Source organism: Hemicordylus capensis, chromosome 3 (genome assembly GCF_027244095.1).
Source record: "Hemicordylus capensis ecotype Gifberg chromosome 3, rHemCap1.1.pri, whole genome shotgun sequence".
Classification (NCBI taxonomy): Eukaryota; Metazoa; Chordata; class Lepidosauria; order Squamata; family Cordylidae; genus Hemicordylus; species Hemicordylus capensis.
Window position 1 is genome coordinate 88,330,523 of NC_069659.1, and position 23,344 is coordinate 88,353,866.

At 43.7% G+C, this 23,344-nt stretch overlaps 1 protein-coding gene across 3 annotated transcripts in view; it reads left to right on the forward strand.

Annotated features, from left to right (window-relative positions):
* IFNAR2 (interferon alpha and beta receptor subunit 2) overlaps positions 1-18,834 on the forward strand; it is a 44,529-nt gene extending 25,695 nt beyond the window's left edge. For all 3 annotated transcript variants that reach the window (XM_053307920.1, XM_053307918.1, XM_053307919.1), the window contains 4 exons: positions 4,419-4,558; positions 5,647-5,812; positions 8,363-8,481; positions 16,458-18,834. In XM_053307920.1, coding sequence (XP_053163895.1) covers positions 4,419-4,558; positions 5,647-5,812; positions 8,363-8,481; positions 16,458-17,129 — 1,097 coding nt within the window. In that variant the 3' untranslated portion in view covers positions 17,130-18,834. The remainder of the gene's footprint in view (positions 1-4,418; positions 4,559-5,646; positions 5,813-8,362; positions 8,482-16,457) is intronic.
* The last annotated feature ends 4,510 nt before the right edge of the window (positions 18,835-23,344 follow it).

The following is a 23,344-nucleotide window of genomic DNA, read 5'->3' on the forward strand; positions in this document are numbered from 1 at the left end:
AGGCATAACCTCCCTAAATGCCTGCCTGGAGGCGGTAATGGGCTGGATGAGGGATAACAAACTGAGACTGAATCCAGCTAAGACGGAGGTACTCATTGTGCGGGGTCGGAACTCGAGACAATTTTGATCTGCCTGTTCTGGATGGGGTCACACTTCCCCGGAAGGAACGAGTACGCAGTCATGGGGTGCTTCTGGATCCAAGTCTCTCCTTGGTGTCCCAGGTTGAGGCAGTGGCCAGAAGTGCCTTCTATCAGCTTCGGCTGATACGTCAGCTGCGTCCATTTCTTGAGATAGGCGACCTTAAAACAGTGGTACATATGCTGGTAACCTCCACACTGGATTACTGCAATGCGCTCTATGTGGGGCTGCCCTTGTATGTAGTCCAGAAACTACAGTTGGTTCAGAATGTGGCAGCCAGGCTGGTCTCTGGATCATCTAGGAGAGACCATATTACTCCCGTATTGAAGGAGTTACACTAGCTGCCAATACGTTTCCGGGCAAAATACAAGGTGTTGGTCATAACCTATAAAGCCCTAAACAGCTTGGGCCCTGGGTATTTACTAGAACGTGTTCTTCGTTATGAACCCCACCGCCCATTGAGATCATCAGGAGAGGTCCGTCTGCATTTGCCACTGGCTCGTCTGGTGGCTACTCAGAGACAGGCCTTCTCTGTTGCTGCCCCAAGGCTTTGGAATGCACTCCCTAGTGAAATAAGAGCCTCCCCATCTCTGACAACTTTTTAAAAGTCTTTAAAGACACATCTGTTCATGCAGGCTTTTAACAGATATTGTTTTGATTGTTTTAGTGTTGTTTTTAGAATATTGTTTTAAATTTTTAAACTGTGTTCTAAATTTCTTGCTTTTAAATTTTCTGTTTTCGTTTTTAATTAATGTTTTACTTTTTAATCTTTGTAAACCGCCCAGAGACATAAGTTTTGGGCGGTATAAAAATATGTTACATACATACATAAAACAGTGATTTTAAAGAACTGCACTGGCTGCCGATAAGTTTCCAAGCAAAAGTGCTGGTTATTACCTACAAAGCCCTCAACAGCCTGGGTCCAGGGTACTTAAGAAAGCACCTACTTTGTCATGAACCCTGCTGCCTATTAAGATCATCTGGGAAGGTTCAGCTACAGTTGCCACCTGCTCATTTGGTGATGACTCGGGACCAGGTTTTCCTTGTGGCGGTTGCAGGGCTTTGGAATATGCTCCCTGTCAAAATAAGAGCATCTCCATTTCTGATTGCTTTTTAATCAAGTTTTCTCAGGCTTTTAATTAAAATTAATTTTGAACTGTTTAACTGTCTTTATTCTGTGAAATTGTTTTTAATTGTTTTTACTCCATTTTATATTTGTGAATAATTTCCCTGGTCATCAAGATGAATTTTATTTAAATTATTTGCTTACCAATCCAAACTTTGATTTTGTATATACAGTGGCTAAATTTTGCTATATAATATGTCAAATGAGGACTTACATGGTGTAATGAATTTTTATTACTGTTTTTATTAGTTTATTATTTTATTGTACTGGTCTATGACCGAAATAATTAAATTGATTGATTGAGGTATTTGTGTGTTAAATTGTGTACCCTAGAGATACACATTAGGGAGTATATAAATATGATAGACAAACAAACAGAAATAAAATAAATAAATAATACAGCCCCTTCAAGCTCTGCCTCCAGCTGCTGCTTTGCTAGATCTAGGTATGGACAGTGTGTGATGTACACACACTCAGTCCCTTGCTACACAGTCCCTTGGGGAGGAGGAGGAGGATAGTCAACGGAACCTTTGCCAGACCACCATAGCCAGACCAAGACATTTTGGGCTCCAAAGACAAATTGTGCCTCCCATAAAAAATATTAAGCCAAATCATTGGCAACAATACATTAAATAATTGTTCCTTAATGGTACTCAAATCTTGCCACTTCAGGTGGCTGTCGAACTCTGCCAAAGAATATCAGAAAGAAGTCAATCTGTGCTTTATTGACTACAGAAAAACCTTCAATTGCGCCAACCATGTCAAGTTGTGGAATATCTTTAGGAAAGTGGGCGTCCCAGAATACTTTATTGTTCTCATGAGAAACCGACACACAGGACAGGAAGCCACAGTCCAGACAGAACAAGGTGAAACAGACTGGTTCCATATCGGCAAAGGAGTAAAACAAGGCTGTACGTATACTCTCCTTCTTTATTCAATTTATATGCTGAACATATACTGAGAGAAGCTGGATTGGAAGATGAGCGTGGTTTTAAAGTTGGAGGAAGAAACATCAATAACCTGCACTACGCTGATGACACCACTCTGATAGCTATGAATGCGGATGATCTGCACATTCTAGTAATGAAAGACAAGGAGCACAGTGAAAAAATGGGACTATGACTAAATGTAAAGAAGACTAAACAAATGACAATGGGTACAGCAACCAGCCTCAGAATTGTTAATGAAGACATTGAAGTGGTGGATAGCTTCTACCTTTTAGGATCGAAATACGCCGCAGACTAGCACTTGGTAGGGTTGCAATGAAGGCCTTGGAAAGGATATTTAGATGCTGTGACGTGTCTATACCTACAAAGATTAGAATCGTTTGGACAATGGTTTTTCCCTTCACTCTATGGATGCAAAAGCTGGACTTTGAAGAAGCAAGACAGAAAAAGCATTGTCACTTTTGAACCTTGGTGCTGGAGAAGACTTTTGAGGATACCATCAACAGCCAGAAAAACAACCAAACGGATCATAGATCAATCCTAGGAACAATCTGGGATTGAACCCCAGAACTCTTAAGAGAGAGGAGAACCTAAGGCTGAACAAGGGACAAGCTAGGTTTTCTGGAGAAGTTGAAGCGATTGCAGAAGACTCTGGGTTAGGACTCTGAAATTAGGGTCCAGAGTTAGTTCAGTTTGGATGCGTTTGGATCACATTTTATTTCTTCCTTATGCTCACTGGGTTGCTGTTTTGGTATTACATTTTTCAAAGGAACTATTGTTTTAAATTGAATTTCTTATTTATATTTAAAATATTTAGTTTCTTTCGGTTTGCTCCACCCTACACCTAAAGCCTTTATCACACTACCTAGTTTTCAGTACAACAGAAGTAGAAGTAGAAGTGGCAGTAGACTGAGCCAAAGAAAGCCTAAACGTTTACTTGGCTGCAGTGGTTAAAACTTAATAATCATAGGACTGGTTTAGTCTGGGCTGTGACACGTAGTAGGATACGTGACACATGTTTGCACCAGAGCATCAAGAGAATCACTGGCAGAGCCAACAAAACCCTTTCAAGGCTCCTTGGAACCCAACTAAACCCTTTCAAGGCTCCTAGTGGATCCAATAATTCTTGGGTGGATCAACCTAATAGGTCCTTCACCCCTGCAGACCTGGGTTGTGATTGCAAGTCCCACCTTAACCAGATAGTGGTCTATCCATAACAGTGGGGAGATGACAGCAGTCCCTACCCATGGAACACCACTATGATCGGAGCAAAAGACCAAATCGAGCATGTGACCAGCATCATGTGTTGGTCCTGAGCCGCTCTTGATAACCGGTCCCAAAATGAAGTCCACCACCACCAGCAGCCTGGGAAACTCCAATGCCAGCTCTGCAACCAGGTCCTTCAGCTCAGTTAGGGACTCTTGGGCAGCAAGTTGATTGGTACACCAACAGAAGTTCCAGTCTACATATGGAGGGGTTATGGAGGAGCCAAGAACCCCATCATTTCCTAGAGCTCAGTCTGATCCTGTCTGAGCCAGTGTCCATCTCCTTCTGAGCAGGCCATTTGGGAGTGAGGCCCTGAGCAGCCAGGCAAGCACTTTGCCTCGAGTGTTGAAATTCGGCTCTGGAACAGCATTGCCTCTGCTCCTGGAGTCCCGGGGGCAATAGAGGAGATTCCAGGGATAGGACACAGGAGCCTAGCAGAGTAGCATCAGGTTGCCAGAGTTCCAGGGCCCCTCTGAGGGGCTGGCTACAGCTCTGGGTTTGTCAGATCTAGGGGGCTTTCATAGGGGCCTGAGGTGTCAGCTGAGGTGTGCTCCTCCTTCAAGAGGCTTTTCTCCAGGTAGAGTCAGGTGAGTCCTGACACACAGCCACAAAGATCAAACAGTTAAGTTAGAAGTTAAAACCAGCACACAGGACCAGGAGTTTAACTTAAGTGTTGGCTTTCAGAATAGGAGTTTAGATTGCAGATCAGAGCAAGGTACGCCAGACTCCCAGGTCCTGAAGTAAAAGGGCATAAAGGTCCGCTTTGAAGCCAATCACTAATCCCCATTTTACTAATGTACCCTTATTTAAGTCAAACTGACTTCATTTGACTTTGGTTTTGAGTTATTATTTGGCTTGTAACTTCATTAATCAGCATATCATGATCTAGGCCAGAAATGGATCTGGTAGCAAAAGTAATTTGTTCTTTCTTTGTTAAACAGCATGCATAACACCTCAATTCAATATTTCTGCTTGTTCAAACTGCATAAATGTGACAGTGAAACTTTCATCCTCACTACTTAAATTATACCAAGAACTTGATTATACAGTATCAGTGGCAACAACAAATTTCCTGGAAAAAGTAAGTAGATTATTATTTAAAAGATAAAATCTTAAAATGCATCAAAGTAAACTTGCTTAAGTTTTTTTATTTTACCTCCATTTATATCCCATTCCTCCTCTGAAGATTTTGTACATAGTTATGTTTATCCTCACAAGAAGTCTGTGAGGTAGGTTAGGATGAGAGATTAGTGGTCCAGAGTCACCTAATGAGTTTCATGTCTGAATGGGGATTTGAACTTGGATATCCCTGATCCTAATCTAATATTCTAGCTGGGTCTTCCTTCATAGTCAAGAAGGCCACTAGCCTTTCAGCTCTAGTATATCTTATACTTAATAGTATTGCTCCCTGACCCACAGTTATGTTTGTGCTTTGGCACATTCATGGCGTTCCTATGAAGGCAGGTGCCCCTCATTCAAAGAAGAGGGAAACTCAACACATAAATTCATTGGTGCTGAAATGAATGGTGAAATCATTTTTTTGTTTGGGGGGCATTGCTGGAGACCAGGGTACTGTGCTTATTTCTGCTCTCCCCCGCCTTCTTTCTTGCTTGTGATTTTCAGCACACTTCATTATGCTTAGGAACCAAACACCTCCCCCCACTCTTTATTCATTATTTCATTATCAACAGAAATAGGCAGAAACAGAACCCCTGCAAAAAAGGAGGACCGCCTGTACCTGAAGGCATAAGATAAGGCACACCAGCTGCGAATTCAACAGAATATAAAAAAGATGATGCTTCTCTAGCGCTGCATGACATTTTGTTCTCACAGGCAGAAATGACAACACATATTTAGCAAATGAATGGAAATACAGTCAGAGTAGTAATGATAAAATATATGTTTACAGTATTCTTTTTTTATGCAATGCACTTCTCATTCATCATCTCAGTCATCCTTTCAGCTGCCTATGTGGTAGATTAGTATTATCTCCATGTTGCAGATAGGGTGAGAAAGAGTGGCTTGCTTGAGGCTATCTGTTGAGTTTATGGCAAGACATTCTAGTTCACAACTCATACTCTTATGCACTACACCAGCTCTAAAGTTTATGTCTGCCCTTTGCAGTACATTTCAAAGCATTTTTCAAGTTAAACTGTCTGTCATTTGCAGCGCATTCGTAATTCAACCAAAATTGATAGTTTCTACGAAGTTCTTGAAAATATGAGTCTGAATACAAATTATTGCATCTCTGTTGATGTGACTTCATCTGCTTCAGTTGGACAGTGTACTCAATCTCCCCCAAAATGCATTACCATTGGCTCCAAGGATAAATCAGGTACTATGAATTATATGGGAAAGAGAAGAAAGGGAAGAGGATGGGATTTGTGGGGCAAGGGGATCAATTGCCAAAAAGGATGTCCTACAATGGCTTTTCTTTTAAAGTAATTCAGGTAATAAGTTCTCCTTTGCATTTTGTCGTTTGTGCGCTGTACGACTGACACAACTGTAGTGCTTTACAATGGGGCTGGTGTGGGGGCAGCAACATCGCAGGGAGCAGGCAGAGGGAGATATGGCGGTGGGAGTTAGACTGACAGTTACAGGGGGAAACGGTCCAGGCAAACTGAGACCTGTTCCTTTTTCCAGCTCTTCTCCCAGCCCTGGGACCCCAGGGAGCTCTGAGAACACTCCCTCGAGGTTGAGGGTGCTGCTGCTGAATGCCAGGTCGGTAAATGCTAAAACATCTCTCATCCACGATTTGATTGTGGATGAGCATACTGACCTGGTATGTGTGACGGAGACCTGGTTGGATGAACTGGGCGGGGTTGGTCTCTCTCAGCTCTGTCCTCCAGGTTTCCTGAGTGTGCAGCAGCCCCGCCTGGAGGGTCGGGGAGGGGCGTTGCGGTCATCTATCAAGAGATACTCCCCATTTGCAGCTACCCAGTCAGGCAATCTCAGAATTTTGAGTGTTTGTCCTTGAGGGTGGGCCTTCAAGATAGGCTGGGAATTCTGTTGGTGTATTGACCACCCCGCTGCACTTCAGTCTCCCTACCTGAGCTGGTGGGGTGGTCTCAGAGGTGGACTTGGGTTCCCCCAAACTTATTGTTTGGGGGGATTTCAATGCCCACACTGAGGCCCCCCTAGTAGGTGCAGCTCAGGATTTCATGGCCTCCATGGCAACCATGGGCCTATCTCAGTTGGTATCGGGCCCTACCCACATGGCAGGACACACTCTGGATCTGGTTTTTGCCGACCGGGGAATAAGTGATCTGGAGGTGGGGATTTGAGATAACTCCCTTGTCATGGACAGATCATCATCTGGTGGGGTTTAGTTTGACTGCTCCGTCTGCCCTCTGCAGGGGTGGTGGATCGATTAGAATGGTCCACCCCTGGAGGCTTATGGATCCACTTGGATTCCAGATGGCCCTCAGGGAGTGTCCAGTGTCTAGAGCTCCTGATCCTGTCGAGGCCCTGGTTGATCTTTGGAATGGAGAGACGGCCCGAGCTGTTGACACAGTTGCTCCTAAATGCCCTCTCCGGCTTGGTGGAGCCCGTTTGGCTCCCTGGTTTTCCTCAGAGCTTAGTGCGATGAAACAACTTGGGCGACGGCTAGAACAACACTGGAGGAAGAGTCATGACAAATCCGACCGAACATGGGCTAGAGCCCATTTTAGGGACTACTCTGTGGCAGTGGGGGCCATGAAGAAATGTTTTTTCTCTGCTTCCATTGCATCTGCTCAGTGCAGACCAGTGGAGCTGTTTCATGTAGCAAAGACATTGCTCCACGCATCGCCCCAGGTAATGGAGGAGGAAACATCTACAGCCCATTGTGATAAGGTTGGTTGCCACTTTGCAGATAAAGTCGCTCGCATCCGTGCTGACCAGGACTCCAGAGTTTTGGCAGTTCCGGCAGATGTGCCTCTGGTACCATCTCGTCCTGTTGTGTTGGATTCTTTTCAGTTGGTACAGCCTGAGGATGTGGACAAGATCCTGCAAAGTGTGCGGGTGACATCGTGCGCTCTTGACCCTTGCCCTTCATGGCTAATTAAAGCTGCCAGGGAGGGTACAGGCAGTTGGTTGGAGGTGATCATTAATGCTTCATTAAGGGAGGGCAGCAGGATGCCATAGTGTCTTAAGGTGGCGGTGGTAAGCCCTCCCTTGATTCCTCCAACCTAAACAACTATAGACCTCTATCTAACCTTCCCTTTGGGGGCAAGGTGGTAGAGTGTGTGGTGGCATTCCAGCTGCAGAGGGTCTTGGATGATATGGATTATCTGCACCCTTTTCAATCTGGCTTCCGCACCGGATATGGGACTGAAACTGCCTTGATCGCTGTAGTGAATTACCTTCGCTAGGAACTAGACAGCGGGAATGCGTCCCTGTTGGTTCTGCTGGACCTCTCAGGAGCATTCGATACCATCAACCATGATATCCTTCTGGACCGCCTTTTGAGTATGGGAATTGAGGTTCCCTTTTTAATATTGAACAGCTGCAACCAACTATTAATGTTAGGGAGGAAATGAAAGAGGCAATGAAATTCATTGGTCTATAAAAAGGTTTGTTAAAAAGTTCTGTAGTGTCATCACCTCTTCCCCCACTCCTTGTTTTTTCCTTGGTTATTTAGTTTCAGTTGCTGTATTTAAGCTCAAGAGTTTCCAGCTGTTTGAGATAGAGCATTGAGAATGATGTTTTAACATTGAAAAATGTGTTTGCTCTAGCTTGTTAAGATCTTTGTTTTTTGGTTTTTTAAATTGTTTTACTCATGCATTAAAGTGATCTTAATATCTTATCTGGAGTAAGAGAGAATGTGTATATCATTGTTACTATATTGTCTTATAGTTATTAAGAACACATGCATTGTCTAATCAAGTATCTTTTTAACCTGCAGGTCATGTTACATTTCCAGCTTTAGGTGGCGTAATTATATCACTGGGAGTGGCACTTGTTCTGCTTCTTCTATATATGGCAGGGGGGTTTTGCCTAAAGGAACAATGGCCAGAAGTGTTGGTATGTACTCTGAAAAAAATCTATCAATTTTTCATCAAATATAGATAGCTCAACTGATCCAAAAATTTTATCTGTGTAGGAAGATGTTCAGCACTGTGATGGTGATGGTGAGGGAGAGTCCTCAGAAAGAAATGTATGCTCCCTACATCCCACTGAAGACTCCAACCAGTTCATTCCTTCAGCTTTTATAGACTTAAGTTGGTTTAGTCTCTGGGCTGCTTCAGATAATCCAACAAACCATGGTTTATTGGATCATGAATGTATACAGAATGAGCACTGAACCTGCATACCCTCTTCTCCTTGCATTCTCCCTTCAGATGCAAGGCTGGGACAAAATAATCCTGACTTGCTGTGTGTGTGTGTGTGTGTGTGTGTGTGTGTGTGTGTGTGTGTGTATACACACACATTATTCTCTACAATCTTACTTAAAATACATCCCACCAAACAATATATGCACCTATTATCCATGATTAATCTGTTCATATACGTTGTTAAATATTACAATATATTGAATTTATCAGATATTTCAAGCTATATGAACTCTATGACTGACACAACATATTAAAAAATATACCCTCTATCCAAAGGGAGTTGGCTTATTTCTCCAATATACTATAAAAGGCAACTGTTTATTTACAAACCTATCTACTAATTGACTTCCATCTCTAATCTGCATGCAGTTTGTTATTTTAGACATTACTGCCAGTGATATAGGGAGGGCATGAGCAGCCAATGTTCTCACAGCCCACCAGTGGCAGTGGCAGTGGCAGTAGTGGTGGGCTCTCTACCCTGGTGGTCCTCGGCAATGGCGTAGGCACAGTGGGGTGGCCTCTCTGCCTCCAGGCAAAGCCATGCTTCTACGGCCTACACTCCAGCTGGCTCTAACCCCGAGCAGCAAGCTGCAGGAGTGCTGCTGCTGTGCTAAGGATGGGCAACATGGCAGCACTGTAGAGAACAGCAGGGCAGCTGGCATGCTGGCCAGTGGGAGAGGGGAAGGCAAGCAAGGCAGCCCCTTGGCAGGGCGAGCTGGCTCCGGAGGCAGGAGGGTGCAGGTTCTTTCAACCCATCCAGCTTATTGTAGCTCCACCCCTGATTACTGAATCCTTTCCCCAATCACGTTTTTGTGGAATTTTAAAATATCTTTTAATTATTTTTCCAACAAGATAACAGAAATAGGAAAGGAACATAGAAAAAGAAGAAAGATAAAAGTAACTTTACAATTAACATCTCTTGGACATCTCATAATTACATACATCAATCAGGGATTCAGCAGTCCTCTGTTCTCCACCCTCCAAAACACACACACACACACACACACACACACACAACCACCCTTGCCAAGAATTGTAAAAAAAACCCCAGAGATAACACTTTAATTGGCCGTCTATTCTAGAAAGAAAAACCAAATCTTGGATGAGGGTGTTGACTCTGTGCTAAATTGTAAATTATGAAAGGTTCCCAAATTGAAACAAATGCTTCATCTGAAGTATTCCGTAAGTAAACAGTAACTTTAGCCAAAGAGGCATATTCCCATAGCTTTAATAACAGTTTTTGTGGTATTTTCAATCTACAATGTTTTGCATAACATATTCATGCCACAGTTATATACAATGTTAATCCCTTCAGTTCTCTTGGACAGAACTTTTATACAACATAATACACAAACAATTGATCAATCTCTGACTTTACAATATTACTACTCCCATTGCGTGCCTGATTTATAGCCAATATTCCCTTGCCACTGACCATTCCCTTCACATATGAAAAAGCCCCCTGCTGAGTTCCACATTTCTAACCTCCTTCATCCAAATTAGAATTAGGGATGTGCATAGAACCAGCAGGGGCGGTCCAGAGGGGCGGCAGTGTACTTCCCTGCCACCCCAATCCTCTTCTTGGACCAGAAGTAGCCTGTGCATGTGCACACGTTGGGGGGGTATGCACATTGTGTGGGCACCTGACGTATGTGTGTGTCCAATGTGCCTGTTGCTTTTAACGTAACTAACTCTTCTTGTGTTTGGCTTCACACATTCTTATTTAGGTCTGCTGGCCCCAACCTAGCTTTTGCGCATTGGAAGAAACTGGTAAAAAGGCTCTACTTGGCATTCAACTGTTTATACATATGACCTGTATATGCAGTTGGAAACCCTGGCTTGACTAAGCTTCCCACTCATAAGCACAGACTCTATATACTATGTAAGAAGAGGGGTCTCCAGGGTTAAGCAGTGAGGTGGCCATGTTTGTGGGTAATTCCAGGCTATTCAGAGTGGCAAAAAACATAACAGATTGCAAAATGCTCCAAAAGCAAACTGAGTGAATGGGCACCAAAATGGCAAATGCAAGTCAGTGTAAAGTGGTGCACATTGGGGTAGAAAGTCCCAAGTGTCTGCATCCATCTACTGATGGGATCTGAGTTGTCAGTGACAACCAAAAAAGAGATATTTAGGTCATGAAGGATAATTCAATGGAAATGTTGACCTAGTGTTTGGCAGCTGTGAAAAAGACAAATTTCATGCCAGGGATCGTTAGGAAATTGATTGAAAATAAAACTTCTAATAATATTATGCCTTATAGAAATCTATAGTGTGTCCACATTTGGAATACTGTGTAGAGTTCTGTTTGCTGCATCTCACAAAGGATATTGCAGAGCTCAAAAATTTTCAATAGAGAGCAACCAAAACGACCAGAGTGCTTCTTTATCAGAAAAGACTGCAGTGTTTGCAGCTTTTTACTTTAGGAAAAAAGCAACTAAGGAGAGACTTGTTCGAGGCTTATAAAATTATGCATAGTGTGGAGAAAGTGGATAGAGTTTTGCCTTCCTCCTCTCACAACACAAGAACCAGGGGTCATCTAATGAAACGGATCAGGAGATTTAGGATGGACAAATTGAAGCGCTTCTTCATACAGTGCATAATTAATCTATGGAATTTATTGCTACTAGATGTGGCTATGGCCACTAGCTTAGATCTTTTAAAGAGGGAATTAGATAAATTTATGGAGGACTAGTCTATCAGTGGCTACTAGTCTCATTATATCTGCCGCCCGGTTCAGAGGCATAATGCCTTTTGAATACCAGTCACAGGGAAGTAACAGCAGGAGAGGGGGTTATGCCTTCATCTCCTGCTTCCAGAACCATCTAGTGGGCCACTGTGGGAAGCAGGATACTGAACTAGATAACCAGCAAGGGGTATTCTTTTGTTGCACACCCACAGAACCTGTTCTCCCATTCTGCCTAATGCATGGAGGCAAGGCTAGCAGGCACAACCACAAGGCAAGGCTAGCAGGCACAACCACACTCCCTTCCACATATTGATTTAATGTGTGAACCAGCACACAAGGAGAAGGCTTTTCTTTCCTGAAATTCACTTCTTGGCCTTTGGATTTTGTCTTGGAGTCTCATTTATGCCCACACTACCAAATTTCCAGTGAAAGAAATAGGTGTAACACAAGCCACTCAGAGGGGTTCAGTTTATCAATATAAATAAAGACCTTGAAACACCTTAAAACTGATAATCTGCCACCCACTTGCAGCACTGTACTTGGAGCCTCAAGACTTGGACTGTACATGGCAATATAGTCCCTTTTTAAAAAAGTTTATCTTACCCCAGGGATCAGTAACCTATGGCACTGTGCCAGCTGCAGCATGGAGCCTCAAGGTGTGCCCCCTTATGGAACCCACACAAGGCTGAATGGGGCAGTCGTGGTGGTGGCTGCTGCTCCTTCTATAGGAGGAAGGGTCCCTGCCACCATCTCCTGCGCTACCCTCTGCCACCTCCTCCTCCATCTTCTTCGCTTCCACCACTGATGTGCTCGAACTCCCTTATAGGAGCAGCAGTGGAAGTACTGAGCCCTTGCTCTGCTCTCTCCATTCTTAGAGTGCAGTAGAGGCTTGATGCTGCCACCACCCCTGCTGCTATCAGGGATTCAGAGCACATCGGTGATGGAGGTGAAGAGGATGGAAGAGAGGGTGGCAGAGGAGGAAGAGCAGCGATACAGGAACAGGACTCTTCCTCCTTATCCCACAGTGAGAGCAGTTGCAGGCACTGCTGAGACTGTCTCCTCAGGCTTTGTGTATGAGGGCCCCAGAAACAATCTCTGAAGTAGCCACCTGCTCCAGCAGCTGGGCACTGGGCACCCCACTTCTAAAGGTTACTGGCTCCTGTCTTTCTGGGAGCCACTTGGGTGTCTTTCACATAGCAGGCTTTACCATGAGTTTACTGTGAGTTTGAAGTTGCCCAAAGAAACTGACACAAAAAGTGGATTTTTTTTACCCTGGATATAAATCAGGCTATATGCAATAAAAACATGCAATAAAAAAACCCGAATTGTGTGTGAAGTACTCCCCGATAGCTCACAGGGACTTTGGAGTAAGTCTGGCTGATATGTGGACACACACGCTCCATTCCACAGGAAATGTGAGCTAAAAGCCCAGTGTGGAAAAATGCCCAGGTTCAAAATATTTATTATTCATTTGATTTCTATACTGCCCTCCAAAAATGGCTCAGGGCAGTTTATCTTTCATCTAGAATGGAGAGCTGAGATTCTGTCCATACAAAAATTAGAGAGCTGGTCTTGTGGTAGCAAGCATGAATTGTCCCCTCTTCTAAGCAAGGTCTGCCCTGCTTGCATTTGAATGGGAAACTACATATGAACACTATAAGATTAACCCCTTAGGGCAGGCCTGCTCAACTTAGGGCCTCCAGCTATTTTTGGACTACAACTCCCATAATCCCCAGCCACAGTGGCCAATAGCCAGGAATTATGGGAATTGTAGGCCAACATCTGCAGGAGGGCCGAAGTTGAACAGCTTAGGGGATGGGGCCACTCTGGGTAGGAGCAGAAGGTTCCAAATTCCCTCCCTGGCATCTCCAAAATAGGGCTGAGAGAGATTGCCTGCCTGCAACCTTGGAGAAGCTGCCAGTCTGTGTATACAATACTGAGCTAGATGGACCAGTGGTCTGACTTGGTATATGGCAGCTTCTTATGTCCCTGTATAGTTACATTGCGCACATAAGAACAACATTGGATTATAAAAGAAATATCAAATTGTTACACTTATTATTATTCTCACCCAAACATTCACATAGTAGTTACATAGCATTAAGAATACTTCCCCACACTGAACACATCATGCTACCTTCAAGCTCCACAAAATCCATGCCTCTGGTATTAGATCAATTATTTGCTGAAGCAGAAATGAAGAATGTATACTGTAAACAGGAGCAATGTCCCACCCTGTTCCCTGCCCCCTTTTAGGTTTACCATGTTAAAGAAATTTGATCTAGGAATCTGATGTAATGACATCATGACTTGACAGGAAAGCTAATCTGATTATCCAAGTAGTGAGGTAAATCTGGTCTTGGACGGAATCACACTCCCTCAAAGACAAAGTCCGCAGTTTGGGGGTGCTTCTGGGCCCAACTCTGTCCTTGGAGGCACAGGTGGCAACGGTGTGCAGAAGTGCCTCTTACCAGCTGTGACCCTACTTGGAGACATCAAACCTGACCTCAGTCACTCATGCTTTGGTAACATCCAGATTGGACTACTGCAATGCACTCTACGTAGGGCTGCCCTTGAAGACTGTTCAGAAGCTTCAGCTGGTTCAGAATGCTGCCGCAAGGATGCTCATGGGTGCGAATCACTTCATCAGTATTACACCCATCCTGCGTCAGCTTCATTGGCTACCGGTCCACTTCCGGGCTAGATTCAAGGTGCTAGTATTGACCTTTAAAGTCCTAAACAGCTTGGGGCTGGGGTACCTGTGCCCATATGAACCTGCCAGGGCCCTCCGCTCATCATCTCGGGCCCTGCTCATGGCCCCGCTACCAACAGAGATCTGATTGGCGGGGACTAGAGACAGGGCCTTTTCGGTTGTGGCCCCTCGGCTTTGGAACGCTCTCCCTGAAGATCTTCGCCATGCTCTGTGTTTTTAAGAAACAACTATAAACACATCTTTTTAAAGAGGCTTCATTGGCTACCGGTCCACTTCTGGGCTAGATTCAAGGTGCTAGTATTGACCTTTAAAGTCCTAAACAGCTTGGGGCTGGGGTACCTGTGCCCATATGAACCTGCCAGGGCCCTCCGCTCATCATCTCAGGCCCTGCTCATGGCCCCGCTACCAACAGAGATCTGATTGGCGGGGACTAGAGACAGGGCCTTTTCGGTTGTGGCCCCTCGGCTTTGGAACGCTCTCCCTGAAGAGCTTCGCCATGCTCTGTGTTTTTAAGAAACAACTATAAACACATCTTTTTAAAGAGGCTTTTTAATATTTCACCTGTTGTGTATATCTGGTAGGGTCTTTAGTCTTTAGTTTTTATAATTCTTAAGATTTTAATCTGGAATTATAAAAGGTAATTTTGATTTTAACTTGGATTTTTAACTTATTTAATTTGGTTAATTTTATTAGTCTGATTTTATATTGTAACTGTTTTATAAATGTTGTAAGCTGCCCCGAGCAGTAATGTACTGGAGGGGTGGGTAAAAATGTTTTAAATAAATAAATAAAATAAAATAAATAAAAGTTAGATCTTGGATTACATAGGCCTATTAATGAAAAGCACTGAACCTTTTCCCTGGGGCTAATCTGTAAAAGGGAGTAATTCTCTTATGATGGCCACTCCAAAAAAAGGCATTATATAATCTGTCGCCTTTTCCTAGAATATACACTGGCCAAGCAAAATCCTTAGCCTGGGGGTGTCAAACTAATTATGGCCTTTACAGAGGAAATAACTGTTGGGTTTGTGAAAGGGCCCAGAACAACAGGAAGTGAGTCTTTTGAAGTTGTAGGAATCAGCTCAACTCTCCCAGCTGGGCTGGAAGTTGCACAATAGGTAGTAGACTCATTCACTTCACCAAATGACATCACAAGCAACCAAGTTAGGATTTCACAAAACTGGGCAATTAACCAGACAAATAAGGATCAGAGCTCAGCGGAAGAGCACGTGCTTTGCATACAAAAGGTCTTGGGTTCCATTCCTGGCATCTCTGTAGGACTGAGAAATACCCTTGTCTGAAACCCTGAAGAGCAGCTCTAAGTACAGTGGTGCAAGTGGGTCATGTCATGTAAGCAATGCTATTGTGGACCAGAGGTCTATTCACATAGTGGTATAATACAGTGACACAGAGCAATGGGTCAGTCATGCCTTCCTTTTCTTTTCACTTTTGTATAGCAGAGTTGTTTTGCTAATTAACTTCTGTAGCATGTTTGCAGTAGTTTATCCTCTCAACAATATTCCCACATTGAGCCTGTGAGACTGGTCTTGTCCAGGGTCACCCAGCAAGTCAATGGCTGAAGTGAGATTTAGATGCAGGCCTTCCTGATGAAGGTTCCTAAATTCACATCCTGGGATTCTAGTGCACAACGGACAGGGGAGGAGAGAGGGTGCACAGATCATCTTGCTATTATAGTTGCAAGCGGAGGGGAAAGGGATGAGAGAGAGAGGGTAGCCTTGCCACAAATAAAGCAAAGGAGGGGTGATTTTATCCCAGTATCTGTGACTAGAAGCAATCCACAACAGCCTTGACATAACAGACGTAAGAGTTCAGGATCAAGTCTCATAATGAGTTGAACTGAGGCTGCTAAACGTTAAATTATGTTTTGTATTGAAGATGTCTAAATGTGCCGCTTAAGATTCTGAATATAAATTATGATTATTCACCATTGCATTGCAACTTCCAGTTTAACCCTATGTACCCATATGTGTACAAAGACAATGCAATAGAGGATTGAGTGGATGAGGAAGAAAGTATTCTGGATTGCCATGGCTTATTCACTAAGACCCCAGTTTTCAAGACCCTTAATGGCAAGCAGATCCCATTGAAATTCATGGGATTTTCATGCATGTTTGAAGTTTGGGGATTAGGGCCCATCAAACTGTTGATACCAAAGGTGACCTATTATATTTTTTTATTACATACAGTCATGTTCTGATGGTATTCTATGTATCTGTTTGTAAATCTCAAAATTATTTTCTTTTCAGGAAATCACAACTCAGTTAGACTATTCATTGTTTGAATCATGTCCAGAAGAAGTGAACACCATCCAGGTTTTCCAGAAACGTAAAAAAAAAGTGTGGGAATGCATTGATGATGATGATGAAGATGACGATGATGAAGATGATGGTAGTGAAGGTGATGTTGGATATACTAAGCACCGTCTCTTGAGCAAGATTTCAAAGTCCTGCTCCAATGGAGACAACATACAGCTGTCAACAGATTGTTCATCCACTAAAAGTGACTGTCAAATAATTGAGCCTTTAGATGCTGAAGTAGACAACCTGCCATATGATAATAAAGAAGAAACCACAACATGTCAAGTACTTTGCATTGCTTCTGAAACGAACGCCACTTCCATACCTGAGCCAGAAAACAGTGACTGTTTAAATGTAAATTTAAGTACTGTGACGTTAGGAATACCTACAAAAACCTGGGTTGCCTCTGCAACACTAACCCCCTACCAAGAGGATGCAGCAGACATACAAGAGCCATGCATTTCTGAAACATCTGAACCAAAACATTTCACTGACACAACAGATATGCAGAGCTCCAGTGTTCATAACCTCTCCTGTGCATGGCAAAACTCTAATGGATCCGGACAAAGTGAGTCATCCGATTCAGAAACAGACTGTGTTGGTGACTACATGAGAAGATGAGTTACCACTCATTCTGTACAATGTGACAATTTATTCCTATGTTAAAGAATGTCTGAGTAGCATATGCTTTCTTCCATTACTATTCAAGTAGGCATGAAAATGCAGTGCTGTTCTGAATGCATCAATAGAAGGCCAGTTTTCAGGGTGGTTCTGTGGACCACAGACTGGTGTACTGGACCAAGTATAACTGCATACCAATAACCCTTCAGGTTTTAAAACCTATCAAGGTTGGATCTCTGCCACTTCTAGTACAGTTCATCATAAAATGTTTTTAAACAACCTGAAGCACTTTGGAATTGCTTTAGAATGGTATCTCTTTTCTGTACCCAGTTACAGCCAGAAAATGTTTCCTATCCTATTGCTTATCTCTACCTCATTTTATTCTGGAAGAGTGGAGTACTCAGTGTGACATCACCTCTACTGTATGTGAACTAGCCAAGGTAAATGCACTTCAGTGCTCCTAGACTCGAGTCAAACCTATGTCTATTTTTTTTTCCTTCAGTCTGATTGTCTGTCTGATTGCCTTATATTGCTGGCAGCCTTCAAATTACTTCTTTGGCATCCTTTTGTGACAAAGTCTCTGGTGAAATAGTTGGAGAAGAAGCTAAAATTAGATGAGTGTGAGCTCTTTTCTGCCCGTAACCGTGGAATAATCAGTTTCTCGTTCTAGAGAAACAATGATCTGGAATTTTAGCAATATTTTTTGAGTCCATTTTTTTTTTTACACACAGAAATAACACTTGATCAATGCTGTGTCCATCTGCTACACTTGTTTGGTCCTAGAAGCATATTACACCTATTATATGAGAGCTATTTTGTTTATGGGATAACTACACATTACATACAAACTGGCATAACTGAGCCCCAATACTATTTTTAAAAATGTAAAGCTACTTCAGAAACGGGATTACTTTTTTTTTTTTTGGTTGCCTGTCATTTTCCATTGCCCCTTAATGAGATTCCAAAAACTTGTCTAATTTTTCATTTAAAAAACAACATAAGGGCTTCTGTAAATGTATTTGCATGTAATGTGAAGTTAGTTCCTAAGAGTACCATTTGAGAGAGCCACCACTTTTTACAATAGCATTCTTACGGCTTCTATGTCTGCTTTAATTGTACAAACTGGAGTAACACAGTTTGTAGAGCCATTAGGACTGCCAAATAAGATTTCTCTAAGCCTTATATATTGTTTCTAGAATGGTACACACACATTTCTACATTTCGATGCTCCCATTGGTACAGCCAGCAATGACATGTTTGTGAAGCATTGTAAAAAAAAAATTTCCCACCCCACCTGCAACAGGTGAAAGACTAGCTTAAACTAGTCATCCTAGTAGTATTGCTGATTAGTGCTCTGTTGTTGAATTTATTGTGGGGAAGTGACTTCATTGTAGGTGAAGTCACCTCCTTGCACCATTCTATGTGATTTCTGAATAGACACTGCAAGAACAATTGCCCACTTCCTTGGGAATAAGGCAGGAAGGTTTCCAGCCTGCCACTGGGAATGGCAGACTGGAGCTTCCCAATCAAAACAAGAAATCTTCCTGTACTGTCAACATATTTTCAATAGTGGAACTAAGGATAAATGATGTTTGTGAGCAGTGAGGATTCTCACTGCTCAGTATTTTTGGTTTTTTACATTTTTATCAACTGTACAGAATTTTGTACTCTTTAAAACACAATAAATGTATGAACTACTCACTCATCAGATTGCATATTTGTCATCAGATGTGTTTTACTAAATAGGCATCTAAGGCATAATAAAGTGTGCTGTCGAGTTGGTGTTGACTCCTGGCGACCACAGAGCCCTGTGGTTGTCTTTGGTAGAATACAGGAGGGGTTTACCATTGCCATCTCCTGCGCAGTATGAGATGATGTCTTTCAGCATTTTCCTGTATTGCTACTGCCCAATACTGGTGTCTCCCATAGTCTGGGAAACATACCAGCAGGGATTCGAACTGACAACCTTCTGCTTTTTAGTCAAGCATTTCCCCACGTCACTACTTAAGGTGGTTTAAGGCATAATACTCTGATAATTTCTACATTTTTCTGGTGGCACATAATACTTAATGGGGAAGGCAGGAACTAATCAATTGAGAAAAGGACATTGACTTACTGTGAAGGGTTCTTTTTCTCTGTGTTCAGAGCTCATCAGATAGGGTCCTCGGTTACCTTTCATTCGACACTACAAGATCTTTTCCACCCCCCAGGCTGCCTTCTGCCACATGGTCCTCCAACAGGTGGTCTAATACATTCTTCCCTTCGTATCTACTTCTCTCCGCTTGGGCAAGTCCCTATCTGATGAGCTCCAACACGGGGGGGAAGAACATTGGCTTACTGTGAAGGGTCGAAATCCACTGAAGAGAAGTCTAGATGAGCTAGGGATGGGGGGGGGGCACCACCTCAACCGATTCTCCATCCTCCTCGTTAAGAGTCAATAGGTTCAGCAGGTTTCCTGGTTCAGTGCGAGGAGTCAGAGGCAGAAGCGGGGATGGAGGGTCTGCTTGGGAAAGTGGAGGAACAGTCAGGGGGTAGAAGGGGAAACCTGTGGAGCCAGAACAGGAGATGGGACATGAGGAGGCAGGACAAGAACAATAGGCACTGGGGGGGAGGTGCCATTTTGGTCTCATTTCCTTCTGAGAGGAGGAGCAGCGTCTGTATCTTCTTCTGCGCCTGAGGGGCAAGGCTCTGGGACTGAAAAGACCCCGTTCAGAGAGAAGGAAGGTGCACCTGTGGGGGCTAGAGTCCGGGGAGGAGGATGATAGCCACTCACTGTCCCTTCTAGGAGTGTGCCGGGGTGCATTAGAGACAGGAGCCCTAATGGCAGAGCAGGGGCTGGAGGCATATTAATTGGAGCCACAGGTGGCTCGACAGGCAGATTGCCAGTCAAATACGTGCTCCTAAAGAATTCCTTCAGCCAATGCATAACCCTCAGTGGGAAGGGAGGGATGGAGGTACTTACAGGCACTGGAGGGATCGGTGGTGCAGCTGGTGATATGTCCGAAGGAACAGCGGCCAGTGGAGTCTGTGTTGTGTTGTGGTCCAGGCCTGATTTGTATACTAAATATGCTCATTAGCTAGCATACAAAATTAGGCCTGTCTCATAGTGTCACCAAGTGATCAAGTTCTTTTATATAGTGGCCATATAGGATCTGGACGCAAGGAAGAAAGGAGATCAAACCAATCCTAAATGATTCAATGGGCTTTATTGAGTATAAAAGAATAACAACATCAATCTAGCTGAGCAGAAAGCAGAACATTCTATCAATATTACTAACAGTATTTCAACACTAGCCAGCACCAATATTCACCCAGTGTTCCTAACTAACATATGTGTGTGTGTTAAATCTTCCTAGAGCCTAATATAATTCAGATATAGATGGGAAAAGTGGCGGGGGGGGGGAGGAAGGTTGAGGACTGGCATGGGTTGGGGATATCAGAGATTAGTGGGGGGGGAGGAGAAGGAAGGGAAAGGATGGAGGGATCCAAGGCTTGTGGAGGCAGCATATTACCAGGATCAGAGGCTTGAGAGCGGTAGGGGCTTTCAGCTGAAGGAGAGAGGCTGTAGCTGGGAACAGCAACTTGGGAGCGGTGGTCTGGCTTCTGGTGATCAAGCAGACAGTTTGCTCAGAGCGAGGCAGAGAGTGAAGGTACCATGGCTGGGGAAGTCTTGACTTCTCACTGTGCAGTGGAAGTCACAGACAGCTCCTGTCCATGGACAGAGTTCCTGCTTGTTGCCCTGTGGCTTAGCAGCAAACTCTGGGATTGCTCATGAGCAAGTCTTGCTTGTAGGCAGAAGATTGCGTGTAGGCACAAGACTGCTAGTTCTCTGTCCAGTAAGCCTCATTCTTTATAGTTGTATTTTCCTTTGATCTCTCATAGAGTCTATTCAAATCTCCTCATCTTTTCCTGGGTCCCCAAAAGGGTGACAATGCTGTTACCTTCTGGATAATGTCTTTTAATTATTCGGGATATTGGCCAGTCCAGACAGATCTTAATCTCATCTTCTGTTACCTGCTATCTTGAGGAGGGGACATTGCCCAAGGCAAATCTGCATGTCCGAGCTGCAAATGGGCATCTTCTCTTGTCCCAGATTTGCCAGCCTCATCCCATGAGGTGTTAAGGTGTTAGTAAAGTCAGAATTAAAGTCTATAGGTGTTTTCTTTGTGTGCATTTACCTATGTTGAATTTCTATAGAGAGCAATTGAGTATAGCAGAGCAATCATTGACAAAGATTAACATAGATTTCTTGCAACAGGAAAGGGGAGATCAGCCCCTGGCCTCTTCCACAGACATTATCGGCTAGTGAGTTACATTTTAGCATTTGGATTGTTCTGGCCTGGCTTTTGTGCTTCCTTGAGTACCCATTTCACAATACAATGCTGGATCGCCTCTTCCTTCACAAAGCATTTGAGATCTGGGTGTCAGTTCACCCTGAGTCCAGGCATTTAATTGAACTCTTAATATAAAATGAAATCAGACACAGGCCTGAATTCCATATACTTCTGGGCCGGTACCTCTAGGTCTAATATGTTGGGGTGCCCCCAACAGTTGGCAGTGCGGAGGGAATGCACAGGCTAGCTGGTTCCCCCTCAGCCAGTGGGCCCATCCTGGGTGAGGCCAAGGACGCCAGGGGATCACCCAAAGGGCACTGGTCATCCGCCTCTGGAGGCACTATTTATGGCACTTCTTTTTCTTGGAGGGGGGGTGATCCCCACTGTGTTTAGTCTTCTTCAGAGCTTTGCAGAAAATCAGCTCTGAAGTTTGTGCTTCCTGTACTAAAATGGAAGGTGCAAGAAAAGCCGAGTCCGGCTGTTGGAGTGGAGCTGTGGCCATAGGTGCCAAGCTGCCCAGGTCCTGAGGCAGTTGGGAACCCTCTGAAAGAGAGCCCTGCAGGAGCTCTTTGGCGTGAGCCAGCTCCATCAGAATTTGCCACCAATCAATCAAAGAAAAATAAGTCTTTTAGGGTCCAATTAGCTGAATTATAAAGAAAAAACGTTGTTGAAAACAGAGATAATTTGAATAGCCAATTATTATTATCATTTCTTGTTTACACAGTCAGACAGGTGTTATTGACTGGTTTGTTTTATCCAGACATCGAGTCCTTCCCAAGGACCTGGGATGGATGAATTTTATTATCAATGTTGTTGCTGTAATTATAGATATCGTCGCAGAATATAAGCTGTTCCCAGTAAAGTTGCTTTTATTATTATTATTATTATTATTATTATTATTATTATTATTATTAATTCATTTTCTATACCAGCCTTCCAAAAATGGCTCAGGGCGGTTTACACAGATAAACAACAAATAAGATGGCTCCCTGTCCCCAAAGGGCTCACATTCTAAAAAGAAACATAAGAAAGACATCAGCAACAGTCACTGGAGGTCCTGTGCTGGGGGTGGATAGGGCCAGTTACTCTCCCCCTGCTAAATAAGGAGAATCACCACGGTAAAAGGTGCCTCTTTGCCCAGTTAGCAGGGGTAACTCAAGAAACTAGCTCTCCTCCCACTTTCGCACAATCTAGATAGTGAGAGGAGGAGATAGAGCGCCAAATTGGAGGAAGAAGGCAAAAAATGCTATCCAGAGAAGAGCTCTCTCAAAGACATGCCAGCTCGAGCAAGACAGAACTGGAACTGGGGTTGGGAAGTGGCTTACAGCAGGAAATTATGTCATGTGATCCAGTTCTGTCTCAAGCATGCTCAGTACACAACCCTATCTGATGAGCTCCAACACAGGGGGAAAAGATGAATATGAAGAGTATTGTTGTCTTAGTATAGGGAGTTGAACTCTGGGTCCTTTCATATTGTGAATTGTGAGTGCATGGCTTCTAATGCTCATTATGCTGAAGGGTTATCAGTTGCTATTATTTTTGAACATTTTTATTCATAGGTGCTCTTACCCCAGGACTTCGGGGCCGAAGTCCAGGTCCTCCACTGCCCCTGGGGGGCCCCAAATCCTCTTTAGTCTGTTCCGGGTGGTGTGGTTGCCCAGCAGAGCATGATGATGCTTAATTTGCAGGGAGGGGAGCCTCCAAAGGCCTTTAGGTCCAGGCTCCAAAATTCCCTAGGTGCACCTCTGTTTGTGTTCTGTAGTCTGTCTGTCTGTAAGGACTGTCTGTAAATCCCCACATGCATTTGCCCTATGTCCTATGTGTTAATGGAACTCCTCCGGGGTGATTGGTGAACACCCCTAAATGCATTTGGGCTTCTGT